We start from the raw sequence: 27,293 nt of genomic DNA on the forward strand, positions 1-27,293 counted from the left end.
TATTAGGTCATGTGACGGAATGTAACTTTATTATTTATTAAATTACTACTTGAATACAATGTTGAGGAACACATACCTCCATTTGATTCCATTTTATATTCCAGAGAGAAATCCCCCACATTTATTTGTCAGCTACACTCTGTGGTCACTCTGTGGATACTTTGCTCTATTGTTAAAGGTTTATTCCACTTTCTTATGTTTATTGTATGCACCGAACACAATGAGGCAACTGAAAATTTATATTGGGCATAAAACTCATTCAGAATGTGATTCTGATAATTAATTATTCGTAAAAATAAAATGTATCTATTTCATTCCTATGGAAGGCACTTGGAATAGTTTTACTTTTGATATTTTGTTTGCTAATACGAAAGTAAAAAATGTGAATGCAGGACTTTTTCTTGTGGAGTACTTTAATGCGGAGTACTTTAATGCGGAGTACTTCTTGTGGAGTACTTTAATGCCGTACTCCGATGTTTACTTAAGTAAAAGCTCAAATTTCCTCTTCTACCACTGATCAAAACCGTAGTGCTGCAAGGTAAACGTTGTTATTTGGGATAATTACGATATTTCTGACAGCACCTGAAAGCAACAAAGTGGAAGATCAAGGGGCGTGGCTGTGAAGGCAAAACGGCGTCATCATAGTTGCGTCTCATGTTTACGTGTAAAACATGGCGGCGGAATACCAACAAGGAGACAGCACCACCTAGTAAATGCGACTGGCAGCAAGCTGGAAGACAGACGAGAGACATATTTAACCGTTAGTTTTTTATATTGTTCTTGCCGATATTTCGCATCAAGAAGTTTCCCTCTTGTTTCAGCCACAGGGACCGCGGTGATGGAAGACGAGGAGAGGCAAAAGAAGCTGGAGGCCGGCAAAGCAAAGGTAGGATTCTCCGTTTTTGGTGTTAGCGTAACTCATTGACAATGCTTTCATTGCTGTAAAGTTGTAAGTTATTGTTGTCGACAACTTATTTCCTCACGGCTGGGTCTGTCATCTGTTTTTTTTTTTTGGTCCCCCCCTCCCCTTCTTATGACCCTCTCAGCTGTCAGTCCCAGCAAACATGCGCCCTGCTGACAGCCGGGGGTTGGCTCGCCGGGGTTAGCACAGCTACAGCTAGCCTCAGACTCCTTTGTCATCCTGCTTATCTCACCTTACTCCAATGTTTAATTTTACTTTTCGGAAACGTGAAGGAGTGTGCACGCAATGCCAACTCAATCACCCACAAGTCAAGCCGACACATCGTTATCAAAGGCTTATTACCGCCACATGAAGTGTGCCGGACAGGCTGGTGTAACAGGATTTACAGGACACATCCCTACTAGCTAGAGCAAACATTGCCACACATGACACATTGGCTCGCTACATTGGCTTTTTGAATCATCAGCATCAACATTTAGGTCAGGAGGACAACCCCCACCCATCCAATAACTGATGAAAAACTATTTTACTTACTACAACAGGATAATGCTTTTGTGTTGTAAAACTGTATTGATGCCCATGTCATCTTTTTTATTTTATTTTTGTCACATAAATCAGTGTTTTCTCATGTTATAAATTGCAATGAAGTAAATGGTCCACTGCTCTTTCTGACCTATGCTTTATTCATTTGTTGCCTGGACTGGTGCATTACCTTGCAGCAGCTCTGTTCTTGCAATTTGTTCACACAAATATCTCGGGTACAAATTCTGTCCATAACATGCCTTCAAGGAGATGTGTTGTACCGAGCCTAAAGATGTGGCTAATCGGAGGAATTATATACAAAACATATTTGGCTATCAGTGTAACAATCAAAGGATTAAGGAAGTTATCTTTATAGCCTCATCTTGGCAAAAAAAGTCACATAGATATTCATGACTATTACCATGTAACTGGTATGTAACATCCCTTTTTAATATTGCAGTTTTTGTCCCTGTGATTCACTATGGACCCATTTACAAAGTGTTGGTATTGAGAATACTAATACATTTTGTCAGGCAGACTTGGAAAGGTGCTTCACTCCAAATGCTTTCCATCCAGACACTGCAAAGAAACATCTAATAAACTGCGTTTGGTGTCTCTTTCGGTCACTCCAGGTTTCACGTTTTGAGCTGGTGTTCTGGCTTTTAGGTTAGCACCGTGGGAGAGACTATGAGAAACACCATCTCCGTGGTTACAGCTTTGGTATTTTGTCCCATTGTACTGCAGGAGGGTCTGCCTTTATTGTATTTGACACAGTACCATGTCACCATGCCCTCACATGCAGGTAGAGATTTTACAAGATGTCATTATTTGTTCTAATAGCCTCCCAAAGTCAGATTGGATCTAAGTTTGGCTTGAGTCCAGGATGCAGGGCTGGATATCGTTCAGAAAATGTCAATATCATGGGGCCCCTTTTAGCTGACCTGGTAATGCATGCGCCCCAAAACTCAGTGCTCGCCACAGCGGCATGGGTTTGATTCTAACCCGCGTCCCCTTGCTGCATGTCATCCCCCTCTCTCTCCCCTTTTTTGCTGTCTTCAGATGTCCCATCTTATAAGGGCCAAAAAGCCCCCCCAAAAATCGTTGTTTCCTGTATGGCAATCACCAGCATTATTAGCTCTTGTTACAAGCATACTGCATGCTTATTGGCTCACCGACGCTAATGAGAGTTATTCCTTAGGTATTAAATGACAAAGCATTTTTCTGTACTATGGAGGTAGTATACTCAGTGGCTAAAAGTATTATAGTTGTGGACACAGCCCTACCAGCCTCTGACCTGATATACAGTATGTCAGCAAGCTAAGGGGAGTGCTAAGACGATGACTTGACCCATTGCCTCTCTAAACTACCAAACCTAAAAGGAAAACATTTAAACTACCTGTTTTAGATAAAAATATGTATAATTAGTATGCGCCTGTGTGGCCAAACGTTTGCCTCAAAATGTAATCAGAATTAGATATATGGTGATGGATAGGTGATATATGGATAGATGTTGTGATTTTTACTGTTTAAAATTAAGAGGCAAAGCCCATTGACTGGGTAATGTGTTTCTCAAATCAGGTATAGGTGAAGTGAAGGGAGAACTGTCGATGATCTATTGTCATCGCCTACTGAGTCATACCAGTCACTGAAGTGGTAATTAGGGGCTGGTGTTGCTAAGCTATTGTTCCAAGACACTGTCTGCGGATGCATTGTTGCTTTCACTTTTCCACAAGTAACCAGCATAATGGAGTTACTTGTGGAAGACTTTGCTAGGTTCTCCAGTTACAGGGCAGATAAGCTCAAGTGGCTAAAAAGATTTTGTGTTAAGAAACTCCCAGACTCATGTGGCACCTTTTTAAAAGCACCAGATCATTGAACATGATCTCTAGAAAGAAATAGTGTAAATTGCATGTGTATTCCAGTGCAGTTACATTTCATTACCTAAAATATACAAAAAGTATTTCTTTTTTAAATCTTATTTTATGTCCTCAATCAAGGTTTAGATGTTGGCTTCTTTCACAGTCACAGAGGTGTGTACCCATAGATACAATGTTGATTTTCCCTTGTACTTTTTATCTATTTGTCTATAGGTCATCGCTGCTCAGCTAGTCCATTTGTCTGTCACACACAGTGTTTTGAACAGCAGTGATTTTTGTTTTTTTTACATCTTCAATGAATAACATGTGGCAGCCTATTTGCTGTTCCAGCCTTTTCAAAATGATACTGATTGAGGCAGGGAAGGGCACTGCAGTGTTTTTTAATTTGGCTCAAGGGATGCACACATCATTTATGGAGGACGGCTTTGTTTTCTCTGATTCGTCAATGTTTGTTACTTTACCAGCTTCTGCCATCATGAGCGATGGAATCATTTATGTACTTGCAAAGCTTTGTATCATTCTGGAAAATAAAGCATCAGGGCAGTGCAGTCTTTTCAGATTTCTTTACTTGTGTTTGTGCTAATTGTAATGCTAAAAAAAGCCCTTACTGTCATTATTTTTAAACCAAATTACATAGTCTAAACAGTCTTCTTATAGAAGTAAAGATACATTTAGCCCATTGGAGAAATCATTTGCCAAACCTTTTATAACACAGGAAATTGCAAGTAGGTTGTTTTGGGGTTCAAATAGCCAAAATATCTGTGTCACTGTCAGACAGCATTGGAGGTTTTGAGGACAGCAAAGGTACAAGTTGATCTACTTATCTTAGGCCTGAACGGTTAATCCTTCAAGTGACCAACCATGTATGTGCCCAGCACAGCTCGATATGATTAATAGACTTTGACCACCAAAGCTTATTCAGCTTATTAATCGGCTTGATTGACACTGGTGGGTTTTCACTATTAGGTTGCAGACTTTTGTTATTCTTATGTGTTTGAATCTATAACTTTGAATGCCTTCCAAGCTCTTGTAATGTCATGCTGTACTGCTTAGGAAGGTATTATGTGGTGATTAATTGAATGTGATAGTCTAACAGCTGTCGAGTTTGTATCAGCTACCACCTTGGAAATGACCGAACCAAACTTTCTGTGTTAGTCTAGAAACTTTTGTCAAGTCTTTTGGAGTACTTTTCACCTATTTTAATATTTGATCTTTAAGAAAGATAAGGTGTAAATGAAAGCTGCAGTTATACCATACCATGAAAGAGGCTGATTGGGTTTTACAGTTTTTGAGAGAAAAGGTTTAAGATGCCAACTAGTGTCTGTGTGCCCAAAATAGCTCACTCATCACAGATTAAGTGGGAACTAAATCTTAGGATTCATTACCACCAGAATGCTTCTTGTAGTTTTGCAGTCTTTCAGGTCTATTTTTTTGGTCAGGCACTACAATGTTAAATGCCAATCTGTTTTGTGCCAAATACTCTTGAAAGTGTGAAGCCATCATTGTCTTCCAGATAAACTTTTAACCAACAACCTCAAAAAACAACTTTTTTCTGAATAGGACACATTAAAGCACTTTAAATTTCAGAGGGGAATATGGCGAGAGCATGCAACAATCTTCCTATTGGCTAGATTGAAAACCAGGATGTCGCATCTATGTTATGCACTCCAAAGGGCCAAAATCCATCCTAAAGTTGAAGTTACTGACGCTGTAATTGGATGAGTTGTAAAAAAATATATTTACCCAGCTTGCTGCGCACTGTTTTTCTTTCTGAGACTGTTGCGCTTGAGGGTGATACTGCATGAGCATGACCGCATTCATTCTCAATAGAAATCATAAGGATACTTGACTTTGATCATAGATCAGATTTGTTAAATGCAAAGGCACGCAGGCCCGTGACCGTGAAAAATAAGTATTGCTTGAGAGAAAAACAAGGTTAATTTATTGTCAACCCACAGATTAAACTGAGCCAAATGTCGTTGTTTAATAGGCAATATGCATGTGCTAAGAATCGGAATAAACTACTGGAATGACTCTACAGAACAATGATAGCAGTGTGACGAGACTTTAGGGCAGGAAGTGTTTACAGGTCTGTTTTTATCTTATGTCTGTGATATGCATATGTAAATATATACATTTCAGCCAATTCCTGCTTCTGGTTTGGAACCTCTCGAAAGTTTCACAGCTGAAGCTCCAATCGCTGCACCAATTGTAAACCAGGTGGCTTCAATTGCAGTTTTTTTGTTTTCAGGGCGATTAGCTATTGTTGATTACTAACTGGAATGTGTGTATAAAGCACAAGAATTTTGGCCTCTAATAGCTAGGTGTTGACTAACACAATATTGCTGGCAGTCTCATTGACACATGACATTAGAGACAGTGAGCCCAGCCCCCGGGTGACACTGCACTGCTGCATTTCAGTTTTGCTTGTATTTTTAGCAGTGTGTCTCACAAGCATCAAACTACAGCAAACCACTTTGGTACTCAAATAATAACACATTTTTGTAAATGATGTACTGCTTTTTCAGTTTGTGCTGAAGTGTTTTTAACAGACAGCATTCAGTATGCTTTTTCCTGAAGCACAAATGTTAAGATCTTCTGAGAAGATCATTGACTCTTTATACGTCACCAATTCACAAATTCTAGTGACGCAGTTATTGTTCAGCTGTGTTCCTCACTTCATGAAACAAGGCTGTCATATGTCCTTTTTTATTTCTATTTAAACCATAAATAGTCTTCTCATGAACTGCTATTTGCACTTCTGGGTACAAACTGTGATGACACTTAACAGGGTTGACAAGCTAGTAAGACAGACAGTATTCTTAGATAAACTATGTATTTTATAATTGTGATAATCTGATATACAGTATGATATGGTACAGTTTTGGATAAATCAATTGATAAACTGTTAAATAACCAGAGAGAAATATTAGTTTTTGACTAAATCATCAAATTAAATGCCTGACAGATTTATAAAATACTACAAAAATGTTTTTTTTTTTACATAAATCTTGAATGGTTCACAATGGTTAACACACCCATGATTGTTTAAGGGATAGCAACCCCATTATTAACATTACAGCAGAATATCTTATCGTGGGTAATTGATTTCGTCCAACCCTACTGTTTGTCTAATTTCCTCAAAATGAATTTAATCCTGCTAAAAAACAATTTTTCCTCATGATTCCATTAAGTTACATTAGTAAAACATTTAGACATATAAAAACATACATATACACACATCAATACTAAAAATTGTGTAGCTCCACTTCAATAACACTGGATTGTGATTGCAATTTAGTTGATTTTAAATGAAATCATACACAGTTTACTGGATGTTGTTGTTGATGCTGTTAGTCAGCTGCTATTAGACATGGAAAAAAAAGGCTGTGTAAAGAATATGCCTGTGTAAATGTTTTCAGAGAGCAGATGGTGATACACCTACGTAGTCTCCTTTCCCAGACGGTGATACAGGCTCCAGTATTCCATATGTTCTGCCAATGCTCTGCTCTGCCCAGACAAATAGGGCAGCCTGATAAGCAGCTCAACGAAAGTCTGGGTTTCCCTGAGACGTCTTTAAAACTCAGGGCAATTTCTGCTGGCAGGTCCGCTGCACATCGCTCACTAGTGCTTGTGTGTTGGTCCGATTTAAATTAGAATTAAAGGATAGCCTTGTTTTGTATTCAGAGCCTCTCTGTCGTGGTTATCACCAGATTCTCCCCCTCTAAGACTGGCATTCATTCATATCTCACTTCTGGTTTTTAATGCACAAAGCTCTTCTGGATCTACGGATAGATGGGTATATTTAGATGAGGGGTGATGTCTGTGTGTGTGGAGGTGCAGAGGCAAAGATCAGAAGCCCTTTGAGCTTTAAAGCTGTGTGTTGTACTATAGGTGGGGGACGACGCCCACTCTCAGCTCTGTCGTGTTGTTCTCTAACCTTTTGTGCAGCATCACCAAACCAGAACTGTCAAAAAGTGCTTACTTTAATGCTGACTTTGCTGCTGCAGGAGTGGGGTTTGCTAGACAGGTGCATACAATCTGTATCTCTCAGTAGAGCTGCAACAAGTAATTGTTAAGGTAATCAACACAGAATGAATCAGCAAGTTATTCGATTAGTCATTTTTGGGGCAAAAATGCCAAACGTATGCTGTTTCCAGCTTGTCAAAACTCAGGATGAAGTAAAAAACACTTCTCCAGTATCTTTGCTAAACTGTAGTGCCAAACCTGTATATTATTATGTGCATTTAGGGTTACGATCTTCTGTCATTTGGTACATTTCCAGGACAGGCATTAGCATGGTATCCTTGGCAACAGTCTGTCTATATATATATGTATGGCAATCCATGCAACACCTGTGCTGTGGCACCTGCAGCCCCTGCTGTCTGCTTTAGCTGACTCTGCAGCCAATTTGCTGTCACCTGTTGCTACATAATACATATCAGAAGTAGTCTGGCTGTGTAATTAGTATCATCATTTCGTTGGTGACGATTCATGTAAAATACTCCTGCTGCTTTTGTTTATGATATACAATTGGTTTGTATGTGTAAAAGAGAGAGAGGGAACATGAGAATGAGAGTCTGAGTTGTTGGAAATCGGATCTGTTTAGTCAGAATCAGAAACGGTTTATTGCCACTACAAGTAATTTGACGAATTTGGTAAGGATTTGGTGAATAACAATAATCACATTGCAAAAGTATAAAGACATGATATAAAATAAAAAACATTTACAATAGAGAATGAAAAAGTATAAGAATGCGTATGTGTAAGTTTCTGTTTAAATGTGTACGGATGTGCGAGAATGTGCAAATTATTGTCCAGGGGTAGAGCTAGGTGATATGACCATATTTATAATCAAAGCGAGATAAAAATGTTTTTCAATTTTTTTTTTGAAAAACAGTTTCTGTCACAATGTCATAAAACCAGTGGTTGAACTGCGTTACAGCAATATTACGTAATTTAGACGACAATTTAAGTTCTGATCCTTGCACCCTATCTTCATTTTGCACAAAAGGTGTTTATAAAATGAGAAAATACTCATTTTAGGCTTTTTCATATAAACTATTTCATATAAACTGTTTATTTATTGAATCCCTGAAAACATGCCGTATTGTGATATATATCATTATCGAGATGTAAACATTTCCTGTATCAGAATACAAGATTTTGGCCTAATTTCCCAGCCCTATCCAGCGGAAAATTGAAAAAGGTTAGCACTAGCACTGGAGCTTATTACATGGACATGAAGTGGAGATTGCTTCTTGTACCCACAAAAAGCTGTTTCTATCATGAACCCATGAACATTAACAATTTAAGGCAAAGAATACCATTTTGAAGATAGTAAAGAAGATAACAAAAAAGTTATTGGCCATTCGGACCAATCGTTGACATAGTTTAAAAATGTAATCCCTTTAGTCAGGATTAGCACTTGGCAGAGCAAGAGGCATGTGTCGGGTCATATGGACACAGGGAGGGAGGATTCACTCGGAGCAGGGAAGACGTCTTTTTGGGACACATAATGTTTCGCTGTAGTTTCACCAAACTGTGTAGACTCCGAGTAGGTTCATACGTTTTTTTTTTTTCTTCTTAGAAGTATACACTCCTTTCTAAACAGACTAATGAAGTTGTACATTAGGCTACAGCAGGTGGTTCTTGCTCTCAAGTCCTAGTATTAGGATCAGATAAATAAGGATCTGAATGGAAGCTATGACCGGAGATATAGACTAGATTAACATTTAAAAGGATTTGATTCAAGTGTTTGCTAATGTTTTTGAACTTCCAAGGACCAACATGGAAGCAGAAATGGTAATTTTATCTTAAACACTGCCTGTTTCCCTTTTCCCTCTCAAGTTGGCTGAGTACCGCCAGAGAAAAGCTCACGCTGACTCCCAGAAGAAACAGAAAAAGAAGAAGAAAAAGAAGCCGGGAGAAGACTCTGAGGGGGATTCGCAGGGAAAGGTGGAGGTCGAGCCAGACCAGTCTGTGGGGGGAGAGGAGGTCTCAGGCCAAGGAAGAGATGGATCACAAGAAGGGACAACCACAGAGTTCACCTACGCCAGGACGCTGCGGAGTGGAGAGACTGTCAAGCATAACCAGACCTACACCATAGAGGTAGACTCAACAATTTATTCCAATAGTACATTATTCACGCATATAGAATCCCTGTCTATTCTTTCCTTTTAATGCATAAGAAAGACTCAGACCAAAGCTGGGTGTAGCTGGACAAACTGTACAAATTAGTCATCTGTTGCACCAAAACTCATGTCTTAGGGTCAAAGCAACTATTGTTGTTGAGAGAGAGAGAGAATTTTCCATTTCAACTCCATTTAAGTTTTTATGTCATGGGCCCTGGACACAGTAAAACATATGGGCTACGAAGGAACTTCATTGTGCATGAAGCGGCACCATATAAACTCTGAGCAACTCAAACTATTATTGTAGTACCCTTAGATACCCTTCTACCATCAGCGGATCTTATTGTGACATTGCCGTCACTGCTGATGCAATGTCAGATTGAATCATGGATCCGGAGAAACGTGACAGCGCTAGTGTTCATGTATGATTGTTTCAGTGAAACAATCAATCTGCTCCAACAAGTGAGAACAAATAAGATTTGTCTAAAGTTAGTTATCTGATTATAAAACATCTATTTCATCTGCTGCATCCGGTGGAATTTCAAAATAAATGGGTGCCATTTAAGACTGGATTTCTGAGGGATCCTGTGAAGAATAGACTCCTTCTCCAATCAAAATTCATAATACACTGGTTAAATCATGCCCATTGGTTTGTAATCATTTTAAAAAGAATTATTCATGACCGTACATTTTTGTGAAAAGGATTATTGTTGTGTATGGCGTTTTGTTTCTGTTGTCTCCTGGAGATTAATGAGTCTGCTATAGCTGTCATGACAACCAGTCTCAATGGGAGCACAGAGCAGGGACGTAGGCATTTTACCATGAAAGAATAATTAAACAAATATTTGTCAAATTAATTGTTTTAAGAATTTATAAATGCAGTGTTTATTAAATGAAAAGGGTGGAGATGTATGGCATAATTGAGTCACACAATTTAACCAAAACAGATTTTGGAAAAAGCAGCAAGGAGCAAGCATACACTTCAACATATATGTTGTAAATATTTTGTAAATATAGATGATACTTAAAGACTTAAAGGATTGTGGTTCAGACATGAATAGTACTCAGTTGAAGCCTATGAGAAGGGTAAAAAAGTTCTTTACAGAGTTTATCTGTAGATATTTGTTTGTGTGTACTATTTGTTTGTGTGTACTGTTTTTTTATTAATTATGTTATTTCTTTAAAAAACAAAAACACGTGATTTGTGTTCGCAAGACCGGAAGAGAGTAATCAAATAAAACTAAAAACAAATACTAAATAAAATTTCCAATAGTAAATAAATAATGAATTATTAATAATTTTGGTTTTAAAGAAAAGCCATTTCTCCTTTAATTGGTACTGAGTTACAAAGTTTTCACTAGGATGAACCTTCATAGAAAATTATCAGGAATTTAGGGATTCTCACAATTAGACAAAAATTCCCCAAAATCGACTAAATCTAGCCTGATCTGAGACCTCTTAAAAAAAAGTTTTTCTTTGACTTTGTGTCTTAAGAGTAAAGTTTGAACTTCTCAAAATGCCTTAAATTGTCTTTGAGATTTGTCTGGATGCATGCATCTGGTAGTTGTGCTATTGAATCTTGAGACATTTTGCTTAGGAGGCTGCAGACTTTATGCTATGATGTTTGTGGAGAACACCGGAAAAGATCCATGTTAACAATTTGCTTTGATGAATACTCGGCTACTGTGCTGCGTTATAAAACTCCAGCAGGGATAATTGGGTTTTATAAGTTGGTGCAGTGCTGCTTTGATGGTAATTTTTAATTTGCAGAGGATACTCAGTTTTGTTGTTGGGTGTATATTTAAAAAAATATATATTAACCTTCTCAAATGTTTTGGTCGGACTGGGGATTTGGTGTAAGTTTTAAATGCTAAGTTTGTCCTTTGCATAATACATCACTGACAGATAACTTCATCAAGCATGCTATTTGTAACTTAACAACACAAAATCCATAATCCATTATTCTACAAAATAATTTCATATCCACAAATACTACTGCAGCCCTTGCACACCCAGCCTGCTTGTTGAATGGTCGGTCAATTTAATGTTTTATTTTTATTTATTTTTATTCACATCAAAATCTTTCAGCAGACAATTGACATTTGGTTTGTAAGCTTTACATACATATATGACCTTGCAAACCTGCAATAAATTATATTCACTAGTCTCAATAATGAATCTGAATAATGAAATGATGCTATTCCAAAACAGTTGGAAACATATGCACAGACCTGAGGGCTCTTACAGTTTTTTTTCCTCATTCAAGCCCTCTCAGTCTCTTTTATTGGTGCTGTGCAGCCACTCTTTCCCTGAACCCACTGTACATTTCATGTGGTACATGCCCACAAAACTACTTGTTGCCATGGAAACAGACAATTGCCTTTAAACAGGTTGAGATGCGTCGTTCTGTGGGACCAATTTCCATGGCCTTGCAACACTTTTTTAGCAGACCTTAAGGTTGATTGAATGTTTTGTTGCAAGGCGAGTCTTTTACCTTGGGAGCGACTCACATCCCTCTCTGTTACAAAAGGCTGTAGGACATGCGGTATATTTCTGCTGCATGGATGGGAGCAGTTATGGATCCCTAACAAATGAAACTGTACAGCTTTGAAACTATGAATGGTTTACTGTATGTAAATGAAGGATGTAACCGTTTAAAGTTAAATGATTTCTTCTCTCCTACGATTTTTGTTTCCATTTATTTTTCACAACAGTTGTTGTAATCCCAGTTTTGCTGCTCATGGAGTTTGGTTCTTTTCAGAAATTTTCTAGTGGCACAGCTTTTTGGAAGCAGGAACCGGTTGCTGTGGGAACACAACAGCTCAAGCCTTACACCGTATAAGTAATTACAAATACAAGAATGTTGACTCATTAGACATCAGCAGCTGCAAGTAAACTTCGCATCAAGCTCTCTCATCCTCAAGGTTGTAATATAACGTTCATGTCACTCGACCAATATTCTTCTTTGTGCCCGTTGCTTGCAGTTTAAGTTGATGTTGCAGTTCTGCAATCCATTGGCAAACCTGTAATTTCTCTCCTGTTCTGTGTCACATACAGTTTCAATTTATGACCCCCGAATTAACTTGAAAATAGACTTAAATAATGTCAGTCATTACCTTTGTCGAGGTAACTAAGTAGCTGTTTGACAGAAGCTGGTTAGACCCATATTTTATTGCTGATTATCTTCTGAAATAAGACAGGCAAGCATTTTTTCAAATTGACATGATTGAACATTTTGTCACGTGCATTTTATGTTGGATCAAAGAACGGAAGACTTCTAGAACTTTGACTCTATTTGGTTGTCTTGTGTTATGATTGAAATCCCTTATTTTACCTGGCTCATATACCCTGATAGTTTTCTATATTCAGTTTTAATGAAATTCTTCTGATCTTCTCTATTGCAGCCGGAAAGTGAAGTGTCCACTACTGCTGAAGATTATTCCACAGAGGTGAGATCTGAAAATACGTTTCATCACTTGATTTTATGATAACTCCAAATGGTATTCACAATGCCACGTTTAAACTAATGCAACTTGCACGTTGAAGCATCTCCAACTAGGGCCTAATGCAATTTTTTTGTGTGTATTTGTTATTGTATTTTTTGTGTGTATCTTGTATATAAAAGATGCTGAGTAAATGAAGTTATTAGTCAAGTAAAAAACAAACTATCATTCTTGTAACAATGGCACTATTTAAAACCCCATCATCGAAAGTGCTACAAACTCTTTTTGCTGATTTTATGCCGTCATTAAATTTTAGAACATTAAAAGGTGTTTAAAATTGAAACTAAATAAGAAAATCTAAAGTAGTAAGAGGATGATTTTAAATGTGATTTTCAACCAAACTAAAACCAACTTTGCAGTATGTTTGTCATGAACATAAATTATCAGACTTCAGCAGGACAAATCTATCTAATAAGGACTTCTGAAATTACTTTTCCGTCACAACTCCCAAATCTTAATGCTTCACTGACAGGTAAATGGGTGCCATGATGAAATGACAGAGAACCTAAGGATGCCTTCGAATGATTTTATTTGGGTACAGTAATCGGATCAAGCAGCTCTTTTGGCTCGGCTTTTACTAGCTAACCCTCTGGCTGCCTGCTTGTCTATACTTTAGTCCTCCGGAAAAGTTTCTGTAACCTACTAACTAAGCCTGTTTTATGCTGCACTCACTTGACTATGTCCCTACAGATGTGTTGGGTATTTGAAGCAGTACAGTGTTTGTCATTATGTTATGAATGACATTTTTGATAGAACAAATGGCTGAGGAGTTTAGAATAGAACAGGGCTTCATGACATTTTAGAAATTGTAAATTGTCTGTGAAAGCTCAAAGAGAATCAGGTGAATGATGGAAAAGAAGCGAGAGGACTGTGAAGAGGATAGCGGATAGAGGACGTGGTGTCACACAAAGAGCTGCTCTCTTTAGTTTCACTGAGGTGATTTTGGAACAGAGAAGACAGAAACTAGAGAGGTGCTGATCAATACAGTTTGGATAGATGGGGGCATGTTAACTTCTGGAAGAATTACAGTGAGGTGTGAAGAAAGAGTATTGGTGCCTTGACTTAGTCAGAACTAATCTCTAGACTATTATTATAATGTATAAGTGCAATCATAACTTTTAAATAAGCCATTTTTGAAATTATATTAATGAAATAGATTTTCTTCCATTTATATATATTAATACCAGGTTTCATCGCACACAATGAAACCTGGTATTATTACGATCAGCATGCAGCCACATTGCACATTTATGTATATTTTAAAGTAAGAGTAATAAGTGTGTTACAAATCATTTCTTTTGTTTTTTTTTGCAAAAACAAATTTTGCTGATTTTTGGCGGATCAGATACTTTTCTTGGTTCTAATAGTAGTAGAAGGGAATCTAAGGGACAGACTTACAGCAATATTTGAACAGTGTTCTACAACTGAAGATTGTATTTAATTATCTTGCGAGAAAAGAAAAAAAATCAAATGTTGGCTTCATTTTGTCCCTTTAATTGCTTTGAGAACCCTCAGAATCTGCAAATATCAAGCAAACTGGGAAAGGAGAAATATGTTTTTTAAGAACACACTTGACTTTGCTAGACCTACAAATTCTTATTTTCTTTATGGTATTTAGCAGACTTGAATTCCCTTGCAGCCTTTAATAACTCTCATTTACATGTATAAAACTAACATAGACAGACTTTCCTAAACTGCTTTGGGTTATTGGTGTTGCATTTTGACTAGTATCTGTAGAGCTTGTTTTGGCCACAGCAAATCCTTAGTTTTTAAGGAAGATCCAGCAAGGCCAAAAAAGAATTAATAACATAAACACATTTACTACAAATTTTTTCATGTTTCTCCCAGCTTTTGTAACTAACTGCTGTCGCTTCACGGTGACTAATTGCTAAGCTCATTCTTGAAACCTCATCTTGATGGCTTTTCCGCAAACTCTGTAAAAACTGCTGAGTTTCCTGTTCAGGAGGAAGGGGAGCCCCTGCAACAGGTGACAAAAGGAGGTACAATGGAGGATGCACTCGCCGCCAAGACCCAGGCAGTGGAGGAGCTGAGTCAAGAGCTTGAAGAAATCAGGGCTGCCTTTGGCACTGAGGGAGTGCAGCAGGTAAATGTTTGATTACTGTATTATTATTATTATTATTATTTCTTCTTCGTCTTTGTCTTTGTTTTCTTTATCTTCTTCTTCTGACTAAAGTTCTACCAGTTAAAAAAAAAACACAGGGTGAAGATGATTTTAACTTTTCTGAATACCACATTATTTTACAATTCTATAAAAAACCTTTGGAAGGGGTTTAATTTGAATTATTTTTTAGGATGGTGTTGTTGTGAATGTGCAATTACATTTTTTGCTCAGGGATGGCTTATTATTTACACAGGAATGCATCTACCATTCGGTTTTAAATTATACATGGTTATATTACCACGTGTCATCCATTTCAAATCATTTGTCGTCCTGTAGCCCTAAATGACTAATTTCAAGGACAGAACTAGTTTATTCCACTATCACAATGCTCTGTAGCCTAACAATCACCAACATTTTTGCTTCTTCGTAACACCTAAGTTAAGCCCTACAGGTATGTTTATTTTAATGCTGTTTTTTAGCTCTGTCAATATCCCTTTTCTTCTCTGCTCTCTCTCACTATTGCTGTCTATAACGTGATTTTACATAATTGCATTTTACTTGTCTAGCTGCAAGACTTTGAGGCTGCTCTGAAGCAGCGAGATTGCATCATCACCCAGCTCACAGCTAACCTTCAGCAGGCTCGTGAAGAGAAAGACGAGATCATGAAAGAATTCCTGGAACTGACAGAGCAAAGCCAAAAACTACATATTCAGTTCCAGCAGGTGGATTTAAATGTCTTAACTATCTTATATTAGCTATTCTATCCTACACCTTCTAGCTACTACAGGTCATTGCAATTTTATTAATTTGTTCTACTACTTGCTATCCATGTATTCAACTAGAAATTAATTTATTTGTGGAATAATATTTACAGCTGCAGGCGGGTGAAACACTGAGGAACACCAGCCACAGCAGCACAGCAGCTGATCTTCTGCAGGCCAGGCAGCAGCTCATGCAGTACCAACCACAGCTGGAGGAGCTCCAGCACAAGCTCATTGAGATGGAGATGGTAAGAAGTTGCCTTGTGTGATCCTGGTGACATCTTTTATAAATAATCTGTTAAATGTAAGTGGTTACACAATACAGGCTTAATGTTGCCCCTGCATTTCTAATAATTGTTTTTCTTTTTAGTCAGGGAGAAAATCAGAAGAATCATTCAAACAAAGGATAAATGAAAATGACCTGCTAATTGCTGAACAAGAAAAAGTTATTTCAGGTCAGAAGCAGTCGCTGACGGAGTTAAGGATAGCGGAGGAGTCTTTTGCACAAACACTAAAAGAGAAAAATCGGTTAATTTCAGAGCAAACCGCAATAATAGCAGAACATGAGCTGTCATTATCCCTGCTCAGAGAGGAACTTGCTCATGTAGGACGGACTACTGATGAAAATATTAAAGACCCATCCGATGAGAAAGACCTGATTATAGCAGAGCAAGAGAGAGTCCTTTCAGAACGCGACTGCTCTCTGACTCAACTTGAGGATGAGCTGGAGTCTTCTGAAAAAAGCCTTCGTGACCTCCAACAGCGAATGGCTGCAAAAGAGTCGGAGCTTGAAAGATGCATGGATGAGTTGGAGAGTAGTAAGTCTCATTTAGAAAGCTGTAAAAGAGAAATAGAGAGTTGTAAATTGGAATTGGAGAGAGAGCGAGTGGAGTTCAAAAGCTGTAAGGAGGAACTTGCAACCTCCAGACAGAAAGAGCGAATGTCATCTAATGAAATTATGCAGCTCATGGGCACAGTAGAGGACTTGCACAAGCGTTATCACCAGGGCAGCCTGTCTGGGAGCGACACCATCCAGCAAATGCAGGAAAAGACTGTGAGGAAGCTCGAACTTCTCAGGGCAGAGCTGGATGAGATGTATGGCAAGCAAATAGTCCAGATGAAGCATGAGGTTAATTTGCAGCATGCAGCGAAAGTGGAGCAAATAACTGAGCAACATCGTGCTGAGCTTGAGCTTCTAAAAGCACAAAAACTGTCTCAAAGCTCCACTGTTAGTGTTGAGGTGGACGCACTCAATGATAAGATTAGGGAACTTCAAGAGACATTAGAACAATCCCAAGCAATGCTCGTCAAAACTAGATGTGAGCTTAACCAAGTCAACCAAGAGAAATTCAACCTGCAGTCCAAGGTTGAGGATCTCCTCAAAGATCTCCGTTGTGCTAAAGAAAAAGTGGAGCAGGTCTCCCACAGTCTTATCTCTCAGGAAAGTCGAAAAGGAGAACTGCAATGCCTCCAGGAGACAATTGACAATCTGAAGAGCGAGCTGGGTGCTGCTCAGGAAGCGGCACAGGAAGTAGAAATAAAACATGATTCCGAAATAACCAATTACAAGATCAAGTTAGAGATGCTGGAGAGGGAGAAAGATGCTGTGCTTGACCGCATGGCGGAGTCACAGGAAGCAGAGCTGGAACGACTGAGGACTCAGCTTCTGTTTAGCCATGAGGAGGAGCTAACCCTTCTTAGGGAAGAATTGCAAAGAGAGGGCTTCCGAAACACAGAAAACCTTCTCAATGAAGCTGCTATCAAACACGAGAAAGTGTTGGATGAGCTGCGCATTGGTTATGAAGAAGAGCTGCATTTGTTACAAAGAGAGAAGGCAAGTTTTGCCACAGAGCGAGATGAGCTTTTTCACCAAATTCTTGGACTAAAGGAAGAGCTAAATCTTGCTTTGCACAGCTCCAAAGCAGATGTGCTTGTCCAGCAGCTTCAAGAGCTTCAGGTAGAAATTGAGGAACTGAGAAAGGGAGGAGAAGAACGAGCTCAGTTGGAAAACAATATTCAGTCATTGCTAAAAAAGACAGAGGTGCTTGAAAACCAGACAAAAGAGAAAGAACAGTGTTGGGAAAACAAATGGAAGGAGCAGGAATTGGAAAAGGGGACATTGATAGAATCTAGTAACACTTTGAAAGAAGAGTTGGACTCCAAAATTCTGAAGCTTGAGACTCTCACAGCAGAGAACAATCAAATGCAGCAACAAGTACTTAAACTTTATGAAGAAATTGAAAAGCAGAGGACTACTTTCTCTTTTGCTGAGAAGAATTTCGAGGTAAACTATCAAGAGCTGAAGGAGGAGTACACATGTCTTATTGAGGCAAAGACACAGTTAGAAGACAGAACCCTGAAGGAGACACTTGAGTTTGAAGCAAAAATCACCAGCCTTCAGTCACAGATTAAGGAGCTAAAGGAGCGCAGCAGAGATATCAAATTGGAGGACACAAGTACAGATAAATGGGTAAATACTGTGATAGAAAAAGATACGACTGAACTAATGGAGAAACTTAATGTTACTTTGAGTGAGAGGGAAAGCCTGGCTGCGAGGCTTTCCGAAGTTACAGAGCAACTGATGTTAACAGAGATCAAAGTGGAGCAGCTGGAAGAAGAGTTGACGAAAGTGAGACAAATTAATGTGAAGGTCATTGCACACAACGAAAGCCTAGGGAAAGAATTGGAAAAGAAGCAAGAGATTATGAGAAAGCAGACCAAGGGGCATTCTGCCCAGAGAAAAGCTAAGCTCCAGCAAGAAGAACAAGCCGTTGAGCCAGTTTGTTCTTTTGAGGATCATCACCTTCAGATTCAATCTTTGCAAGAGTCCTTCTTGCAGACAGCTGAATCTGAGAGAGACAGCTTTCGGCAAACCCTGGAGCTCCAGAGGCTTTCACAGACTCCATCTCCAGCGGCAGTCCAATCCTCGGGGGAGGGACCTGTTGAAGAAAAATCCACCCTGCACAAGCCCACAGCCTCAGGGTCAAGCAGGCGCAAGAGACGGCAGAGGTCCAAGCAGGAGCGTAAATTGGGCACCGCTCTTTCAGACTGCAGAGAAGAAAAACAAAGGGAGGAGGTAGAGGAGCTAGTGGGGGAGGAAGAGAGAGCAACAAGTGCTGCAGAGCAGGAGATGCAGCCTCAGATGGAGAGCCAGGTTATGTCATGTTCACAAGAGAGCACCGGTAAGGAGGACTCCATTGATGGGTACTCAGGAGACGGAGGCAAAGACCACATCAACAAACGGGTAGGCACACACATGCATCTACTGCACCGCTCTCCAGTTGCTGCCTTTCTCTCTTCCTTTTTAGCTCTGACTAAATAACATGTTTCACTGAGTGTTACAGGGGTTTTAAAAAAATCATGTGCATGACAATAGAAAGTGTAGTTGAAAGCACATGCTTCAAATATATCACACTCACCATTAATGCTGTGATGTTTGACATTGTTATTGGGTTCATCAAAAATGTGCGTATTGCATCCATAGCCAGATGGAGATTTTGCACTGAACAGAGAAGGACTGAGGTATTTCAGCACTGTCATGTTTTCTCTCTAGTGACTAATGGCCATGATTGCAAATTGTGTCTGCAGCTTTGCTCTCCAAGGAAGCACTGAGCTACATAGTCATACTGTTTTGTAAAAAGAGAGCCATATGTTTTTAAGTTTGTGCAGACCATTTTGTGACATTCATTCTATTAATGGGGGAAGAATACTGCAGAAGAGAAAATGCACAGTACATCCTGCACATAACTGTGAAGTGTCAAGACTCCATCGATATTCTGCTCATTTCTACTTTTAAAGGAACACTATACAATATTTATAATCTGATTTCATTTGATGCGGCTTGTCCTCAAGCTGAATTTGACGTTGGTTTGTGAGATGGGCTAAAAACAACCAAAAACAGAATCAATCACCCACAGTCTTCTGATTGCTTTGTATCATTGCCACTGTGTAGAAATGTGTACAATCTAGTTTTTTTCCATCCTGCAGGGAGTGAAGGGTTTGAGGTGAGAAGCCATTTTACCCCAGTCACTTCTATGTCTGTGTCATTTCAAGCTGTCTCAATTACACCAGGCAAAAAATTGTGGAAACTGTCCTTTGCTCATTTCATATCCGTGTTTCACATTGTTTTTGTCACCTCCTGGGTTGGAACACTACATACAAGCTCAGAAAGACATGTATTGTCTTTATGTCTTGAAAGATAGTTATAAAATGTGCCTCTGATTTTAATGGCAAGGGAAAAAAATACAATATTCATTGAATTGAATATATCTTTCGTGTAGGTCCTCCTACATTTGTACAATCAACAACAGAACTTAAAGCTGGTATTTGTTGAATGTGATACTGTGTATAGTGATACACACATGGATCAGCTTCTTACAGCTGCTTCACAAGTTTAATAAACAACATTCCTCATAGGTGAAACTAAATTTGAACAAAGGCAAACAGAGTCAGAGTCTTTTTGTTGTAAATTGTTGTCAATCATTCAAATTATAAAATGATTTTTGCAATTACTATGCAGGAACTTTCTGCTCCCTCTCAGGAAGTGATCCATAACGGTGCATTGTGTCTTTATGTCGATCAATGTCTTATTTGTCTGGAATTATACTTGGATGTGTAAGACAGTAAGTACAATTTTAGTTTTCCCTGCTTGCTTATTTAGGTGAGAGGACATGGGACGGGCCACCACACTGAGTCTGCCGTGTGTCAGGGAGCAGAGGAAGAGGGAGCAGAGGAAGAGGGACAGACTACTGAGCATGTAAATGTCATATAAGCTCAAATCCTGCCCTTTGCTTTTCAGTGTCACTTTCCTATATCATACAGTGTGATGTAAAGGTCAATAAATAGGTGCTCATAGAGTGCAAATACAATGGGCCTCATGCAAGAACATTTTAGTATTGTTATCCTAAATATCTCTTACCTTGCTTGCAAGGTGTACTAAAACTGGATCTAACAAACCCTCTTATTGTCTCCCTCACTTGTATTAAATTCACGATTCAGCAACAGACAAGTTATGCAAGAGTAATCAAAAAATAAACCACAACTTTGTAGCTGGGCCATAATATGCAAGTTAAATCTAAAAAAAGAAAAAGAAAAAAATCTTACATCTTACATCTTAAATCTCTGTAATTTTACATTTACTTATGAACTTATTTATTAAAATAATTTGTTAAGTTTATTTTTAGTAACATACAATATATAAATACTCCAACTTAATTCAGATGAAGGGCATTATAATTAAGCCGAGCAAGTGTTTTGCCGCTGAAAAAACACTTAAAAACAAATGTGTTTGTATGAATGGTTCTTGCAATAAATGTAGAATGAATTCTACATTTATGAAAGGCCTTATGTTTCTTAGTAAACTTAAACATTTTCATATAAGTGATTCTGTTTTTGTTGTTGACGTGTGAGTGGCACACACAGCAACACAACACAACACAGCTGCCGTCCGTCTGTTAGGCATTAAACATCACGTTTTAAGCCGCAACATCTGAGCACTTTGTTTTGAAAGGACTCTCCACTCTGCACCGTCAGATGTAGTGCGGATGGGGAGATAGTATCATAACAAAACGTTTTAAATATAGTCTAATTTAAATGTAGAGTGCACTTTAAAAAACATGTGACATCAAAGGTAACCGGATCACAAATTTAGAGTTGTGTAACTCTAACAAATGTGTGCTAATGCATAATCCATAACTAGAGAGAGAGGCTTCACTGTTCAGCCTTTTGTTCTCTGTTACAGAAGTGATAATAGCCGACCTCTCATCCTCAACACAGATGCCTTGTGCTTCTGCTCTGTCGTTGAAGTAGGATTGGTGGAACAGTGTTATTTTATCATATATATGTATATATATATATATCCTCTAATCAGCAAATGGATGCAGCGTGTTGCATAATGTATTTTGGATAAATTATAGGTAATGCGTATCTTGTGCTTTTTACAACTTGTTTTGTTGTTAAACATTTTAAGGAATATGAAGACAAACACTTGTGAAGACTTACACAAATTATGTAATATATATGTACAGTGGCTTGAGAGAGTTAACACACCCATACTAAAGTTGATAAAAAAAATCCAACCTTTTAATGACACCAATTTTTTTGTGAGTGAAAAATGTAGGAAAATAAATGTATGCACACCCCTAGGATAAATTGCCATAGAGGCAGGCACATTTTTATTTTTAAACGCCAGTTATTTAATGGATCCAGGATACTATGCATCCTGATAAAGTTGCCTTGACCTTTGGAATAAAACTAACCCCACATCATCACACACCCTCCACCATACCTAGAGATTGGCATGGTTTTATTTCAGTTAGCATAATAGCTGGTTTGATTTGCATTGAGAGATGATTTTTTGGAAAGTTTCCCATACCTATCTCTACGCATGGTGAAGGGTATGGGATGATATAGGGTTATTTTAATTCCAAAGGCCAAGGCAGCTTTATCAGGATGCATAATTGATATCCTGGATCCATAAAATAACTGGCCTTTAAAAATAAAAATGTGCCTGCCTCTATGGGAATTTAACATAAGGGTGTGTATATGAATGCCCCCTGTATTTTAAGGAAGAACATTTATTTATTTACAATACATTAGTCATTCACAAAGAAAATGATTGTCCTTAAAAGTTTGGATTTCCATATATATTTTTAAATTAAGGCATAAAGATCAATTTCCAAAAGATGTTTTTTTTTTTATTCCTCTTTTTAATCAACTTTAGCAAGGGTGTGTAAACTTTCTCAAGCCACTGTATATACATATATAATGGAAAACAGTCAGTTCCCATGTGGTTTAATCCAAATATGGTAATTTGATGATGTTTCTCTCTGTGGTTTAGGATAAGTGCAGGCTGCGCATGGAGGCCACGCGCATCAGCCTGTCTCAGATCCACGCCGCCCAGCTCGAGCTGCTGCAGGAGGATTCGGACGCTCGCACACACACTCTGGAGCTGAAACTGCAGAACCTGAAAGATCACGGTGAGCAGATGTATAGACTGTTGCGTTTGTGTGCATTTGTGTTTGTGGCAATGCTTTTGATCTATCATTCATGATAGATCAGCACAGACGACTGATGGATCAAGCATTGTTTTTGTACCCTGTTGGTTGCCAAAGTCTGCGTGACACTTATTAAACATTTGAATTATTCAGTTAATTCCAATTTTCTTTTTTTTCCAGATGAGCCTAAAATCCTCAAATTTCACAACATGTTACAAGCCGTGTCCGAAGAATGCAATGATATCATTCAGGTAATTACTGAAGACAAATAGTTGTAAAGTTTTCTGAACACATTTTATTAATGTGTTGCCACTGGTTACTTAAACAGTTAACCTTCCCTGTTCTGTTCTGTGCTCAGGATTTTAAAAAGCTGTTTGGTGAAGAGTTTTTGGAGAGGGCTGCTGCAGAAAGCGGGCCTCCCCCTTCAGTGGACAGACCAGAAACTATTGAATCCACCTCCATTGTACTGCACGCCAGAGGTAATTTGTCCCTTACATAAATTGAATTACAGAATAAAACAAGTATTGAAGATACAGTACGTGAACAAAAATTGTCTGTGTAAGTAGAATTGTGGCCAGTATCAAATTATCTTCATCACAAAATCATCCAGTTTCTCCATTTACATCTTTTATATTTAATCAAACCTAAAAAAACAAATTACTTCCTCTTATGTAGAGCTCTACATAGATCTTCAGCAGGTGAGAGAGAAGATTGAGCAGGAACATTATCGACTGTCACAGCTCCAGACTCTGCTGAGGACTGATGGGAACAAGGTAAAAACGTACAAATCTGCAGACATAAACTGCATCCCAATTCCAAACTATGTGGAATGCTCGATTTCTGAAAAAATATTTTCCCACAATGTATTAAAGGATCTGCTCAGACCTGGAAAAAAACAAAAACAAATTTTGGATTGTTCTAAAGCAATTTTTGAACACCAAAAAAAATACTGTTGAAACTTACTGTTTAAATACTTTGCTGTCTGTTTATAAAGTTTAATTGGCAGTAAGATTTAATAGTAGCAGTTGGATTTTCATGAATTGATGCATTTATTGTAATTTGTGTTTTCCTATTGGTGTAAAACAGGTAAGTAAGTAGACTGTTAACATTGCATACATTTTGTGTACAATTAGTATGAGGAAAAGAGGGGATAACAACCCTTTCAGAAACAAACTAACACTGCTGTTGGTCTCCCAGATGAGGGAGCTGCAGCTGGCATATGAGAACTTAAAGAGCAGCAGTGAGAAGGAGATCTCTGACCTGCGTGTGCAGATTTCCAGCTTAAACCCTTCTACAAGCAAAGGTAAATATGGAGTTATGCTCCCGAATGAAAAATTTGAGGGACGAAGAAACATTAGGTCCTTATTTAAAACATTAAAGTTTCATATAATAGATTCTAATCATCTAATGCTGTCCAGTACTGGGGTGGCAGTAGCTCAGTCTACAGGGAGTTGGGTTGGGAATCGGAGGTTGCTGGTTCAAGTCTCTATGCGGACCAATGTATAGTGGTGGACTGGTAGCTGGAGAGGTGCCAGTCACCAAACCCCCTACTGCTTGAGGCGCCTGTCCATTGACACCTGCAGCCCCCTCAATCTCCCCATCTCTCTATTAGTGCATGTATACTATATTTACTTAGCGTGTGTGCAATGTGTATTTTTAACAAAAGAGTGAAAACATTGTAATTTATTTGTGGGATGAATAAAGTATAAATTATTATTTTTATTATTATATGGAATTTCTCATTTCATGTCTCTATGGGTCAGATCTGGAGGAGCAGGCCGGTGCACCCGCTACCTTCCCTACCAAGGAATTACAGAGGCTGAAGGCTGAAGAGCAAGAGAAGCAGCTCCAGCTGGAGGAGAGTCACAGGCAAGAGATGGAGCGTCTCCGAGCTCACTACCAGCAGCAGGCCACTGAGAGTGAGGAGCGATACGCCATCGAGCTCTTCATGCTGCAGCAGCGCCTGCAGGAGGTCACAGGCACTCAGTACCACTACAGGTGATGACACTTTGAAAACACAATGATGTTAATGTTTCCACACTTGGAATATATTCTTGTGTATTCAGACTAAGGCAATACAAATGTAATTCAAATTCTCCTTGACATAAATAATAACAATGGCATATATTTATACAAAAGAAACAAAATGTTGATCCAGTAAATTAAACAATTAAACATGGGATGGTTCAAAATAATTGCCAACGTGACCGCAAATGCTGTGGTTGGTAGCATTTAAGAAGCATTATCACTGGATTCATTCAGCATCCCCCCCATACATATCAGACATGTTTTTAGTTGCTCTTCACTTCTTTGATTGATCGATCCATTGCATGTGATAGAAGCAGACTGAGTAAACATGATCTTCTACAGTTAACTTTTATTAGCAGCTGGTCTGAAGGTCCCGAGTAGCATGGTAAAGCTACCAGACCCAGTTCAGTTGACAACAAAGCCTACTACTAAAATATTACTACTGAACTACTGAAATATTCACTAGGTTAATTAAAGTATTATTTTTGCATTTCGTTAGCCCACTTATTTATAAAAGTACCCATTCCAGATGACTTTCTGAGGCATGTTGTCTGTAGAAAACAAATTGAATGTGATATAAACCATAGCCTCAGTGAGCTACTTCATGGTTCTTATTGGTACATTTTAAGAATTTACATTTCATCTAATATATAAAAAATATTGAGTTGTGAACTATATCTGAGGCTATAGAACAAATAAATGTGACTTTTCTCTTTCTGCTTGTCCAGTGCTCCAGAGTCCAGCTGTGAGAGGATGGAGGAGCATGGAGATGAACTAAAGGTTTGGCTGGTACATTTTGCCCTCATCTAAATCTTCCATGTCACATGCATCACATCTCACTACGAGCTGAAACGTGTACATTAAGACGCTATGACACTAAGGGTGGGTGAGAGAGGGCAGTTGCAGCCTTGAGGCTAAACCGTGCCCTAAATACTCCAGCTTTGCTCCAGAAGCAGCATCATGAACGGTCCTTTATCTTAACAATTAAAAGGAATGTACGTTACATAACTTACCGTTTTAACGTGTTGCTCATGAGCCAAGCGGATGTACTCGTATAAATAGAGGATTCTGCCTTGCGTGAATGAGCTGCACTCCATGTCAACCATCTCTCAATCCCATTACTCCAACCCCAAAAGTTTCCAGAACTCGTTTGACTGTGCAGAAATCAGAGAGGGGGAGAAAGGGGGGAAAAATGGGCGTAATACACTTGAGACTGGATGAGACATTTGGATTGGAAATGTTAAGATTGAGGCAAGTGGTCCCGAAGAAGCCAAATAACTATGAGAAAGATAAGAATGGGGTTAATTACAAGACAGAGTGGTAGTGTGTTGGGGGAAAATGTAGCTACAATGTAATGCAAGACATCTCTTTATCACTTTATCCTCCTTGGGGGGTGGAGACAACAAAACAGTGTATTAATAGTGGTCTAAGGCCGGGGTGGGGCTTAGATACAGTAGAAAGGATCCGTTTATTTCAGGACCAGCATTGAAGAACTTATATTTTAACACACTATGGCTGCTGTTTTTTGCTACATTATTTTTGCTTTTGTAACTTTTAGCCCTCACTTTATCTCTCTTTTTTTTGCTTTTCTCACTCTTTGCAGGATCTTGGTGAAGAGGAACTGTCAGAGGGAGGTGTGGTATTGCGCTGGCCTGTCAGGTCTGCAGACCTGACAGCACAGCTGCAGGCACTGAGGAAAGCTCTCTACCACAAATATGTCCAAGAAGTAGCTGCTCTCAAAGAGCAGCACAACAGAGAGCTGAGGAGACTTACTGAAGAAAAGAAACAGCAGAAGATAACAGAGGAGCGTCAAGAGAGGAGAGGAGGGAAAGAGCAGAATCTCAATGGTATAAGCCGCGGTGGAGACTCCAGTGAGAGCCTCACGGCAGTTGGGCAGCTTGTGCTGGAAGACAGACAACACTGGGAGAGGGTGGAGGAAGAAGTAGCCAAGGTAGGCAGTGATGCATTTTCTTTAATATGCAACTCATGTGTCCAGTCGGTATCAATAAAACTGGTAACAGAAGACCATTGCATTAAGTGTTTTTGTTATTAAAGGAAACAGTTGAAGTTTAAATTGATGGTTGGTGATTAAATAATTGACGAATCAAAAAGTGTTTTGTTCTAGCTTCCAAAAATGAATGAAAGTTTATCTTACTCTTGTAATAGTAAACTGAATATTTTTGGGTTGTGGACTGCACGTCAAACAAAAAAAGATACTAAAAGATGTCCTCTGAGGTCATCACTTTTGTCTGACGTTTCATAGACCAAACATTTAGTCAATTAATCCAAAAAATGATCAGCAGAATAATAGAAATAATCAGTAGTTGCAACCCTAGATATACTACATTAATTTATCTGTCTTTAAAAAAAAAACGTATGAGGAAACTCACACATTTGATCCCAGCATTGTTAATAACACATACTGTAGA

The 27,293-nt window shown here is 38.6% G+C and overlaps 1 protein-coding gene across 11 annotated transcripts in view; it reads left to right on the forward strand.

The window, feature by feature from the left end:
• The first annotated feature begins 639 nt into the window (after positions 1–639).
• akap9 (A kinase (PRKA) anchor protein 9) overlaps positions 640–27,293 on the forward strand; it is a 64,072-nt gene continuing 37,418 nt past the window's right edge. For 7 of the 11 annotated variants that reach the window (XM_034892686.1, XM_034892687.1, XM_034892697.1 and 4 more), the window contains exons 1-17: positions 640–886; positions 9,172–9,432; positions 12,860–12,904; positions 13,431–13,493; positions 14,922–15,062; positions 15,647–15,802; positions 15,955–16,089; positions 16,212–19,085; positions 20,502–20,597; positions 22,680–22,818; positions 23,017–23,087; positions 23,195–23,315; positions 23,512–23,609; positions 24,034–24,139; positions 24,600–24,834; positions 25,593–25,653; positions 26,468–26,815. In XM_034892686.1, coding sequence (XP_034748577.1) covers positions 839–886; positions 9,172–9,432; positions 12,860–12,904; positions 13,431–13,493; positions 14,922–15,062; positions 15,647–15,802; positions 15,955–16,089; positions 16,212–19,085; positions 20,502–20,597; positions 22,680–22,818; positions 23,017–23,087; positions 23,195–23,315; positions 23,512–23,609; positions 24,034–24,139; positions 24,600–24,834; positions 25,593–25,653; positions 26,468–26,815 — 4,998 coding nt within the window. In that variant the 5' untranslated portion in view covers positions 640–838. Of the gene's footprint in view, positions 887–8,756; positions 8,879–9,171; positions 9,433–12,859; positions 12,905–13,430; positions 13,494–14,921; positions 15,063–15,646; positions 15,803–15,954; positions 16,090–16,211; positions 19,086–20,501; positions 20,598–22,679; positions 22,819–23,016; positions 23,088–23,194; positions 23,316–23,511; positions 23,610–24,033; positions 24,140–24,599; positions 24,835–25,592; positions 25,654–26,467; positions 26,816–27,293 lie in introns of those variants that run through there. The other 4 variants (XM_034892688.1, XM_034892692.1, XM_034892689.1 and 1 more) reach the window with 3 other exon arrangements.

The sequence above is a fragment of the Etheostoma cragini genome, chromosome 14, assembly GCF_013103735.1.
Source record: "Etheostoma cragini isolate CJK2018 chromosome 14, CSU_Ecrag_1.0, whole genome shotgun sequence".
Taxonomy (NCBI): Eukaryota; Metazoa; Chordata; class Actinopteri; order Perciformes; family Percidae; genus Etheostoma; species Etheostoma cragini.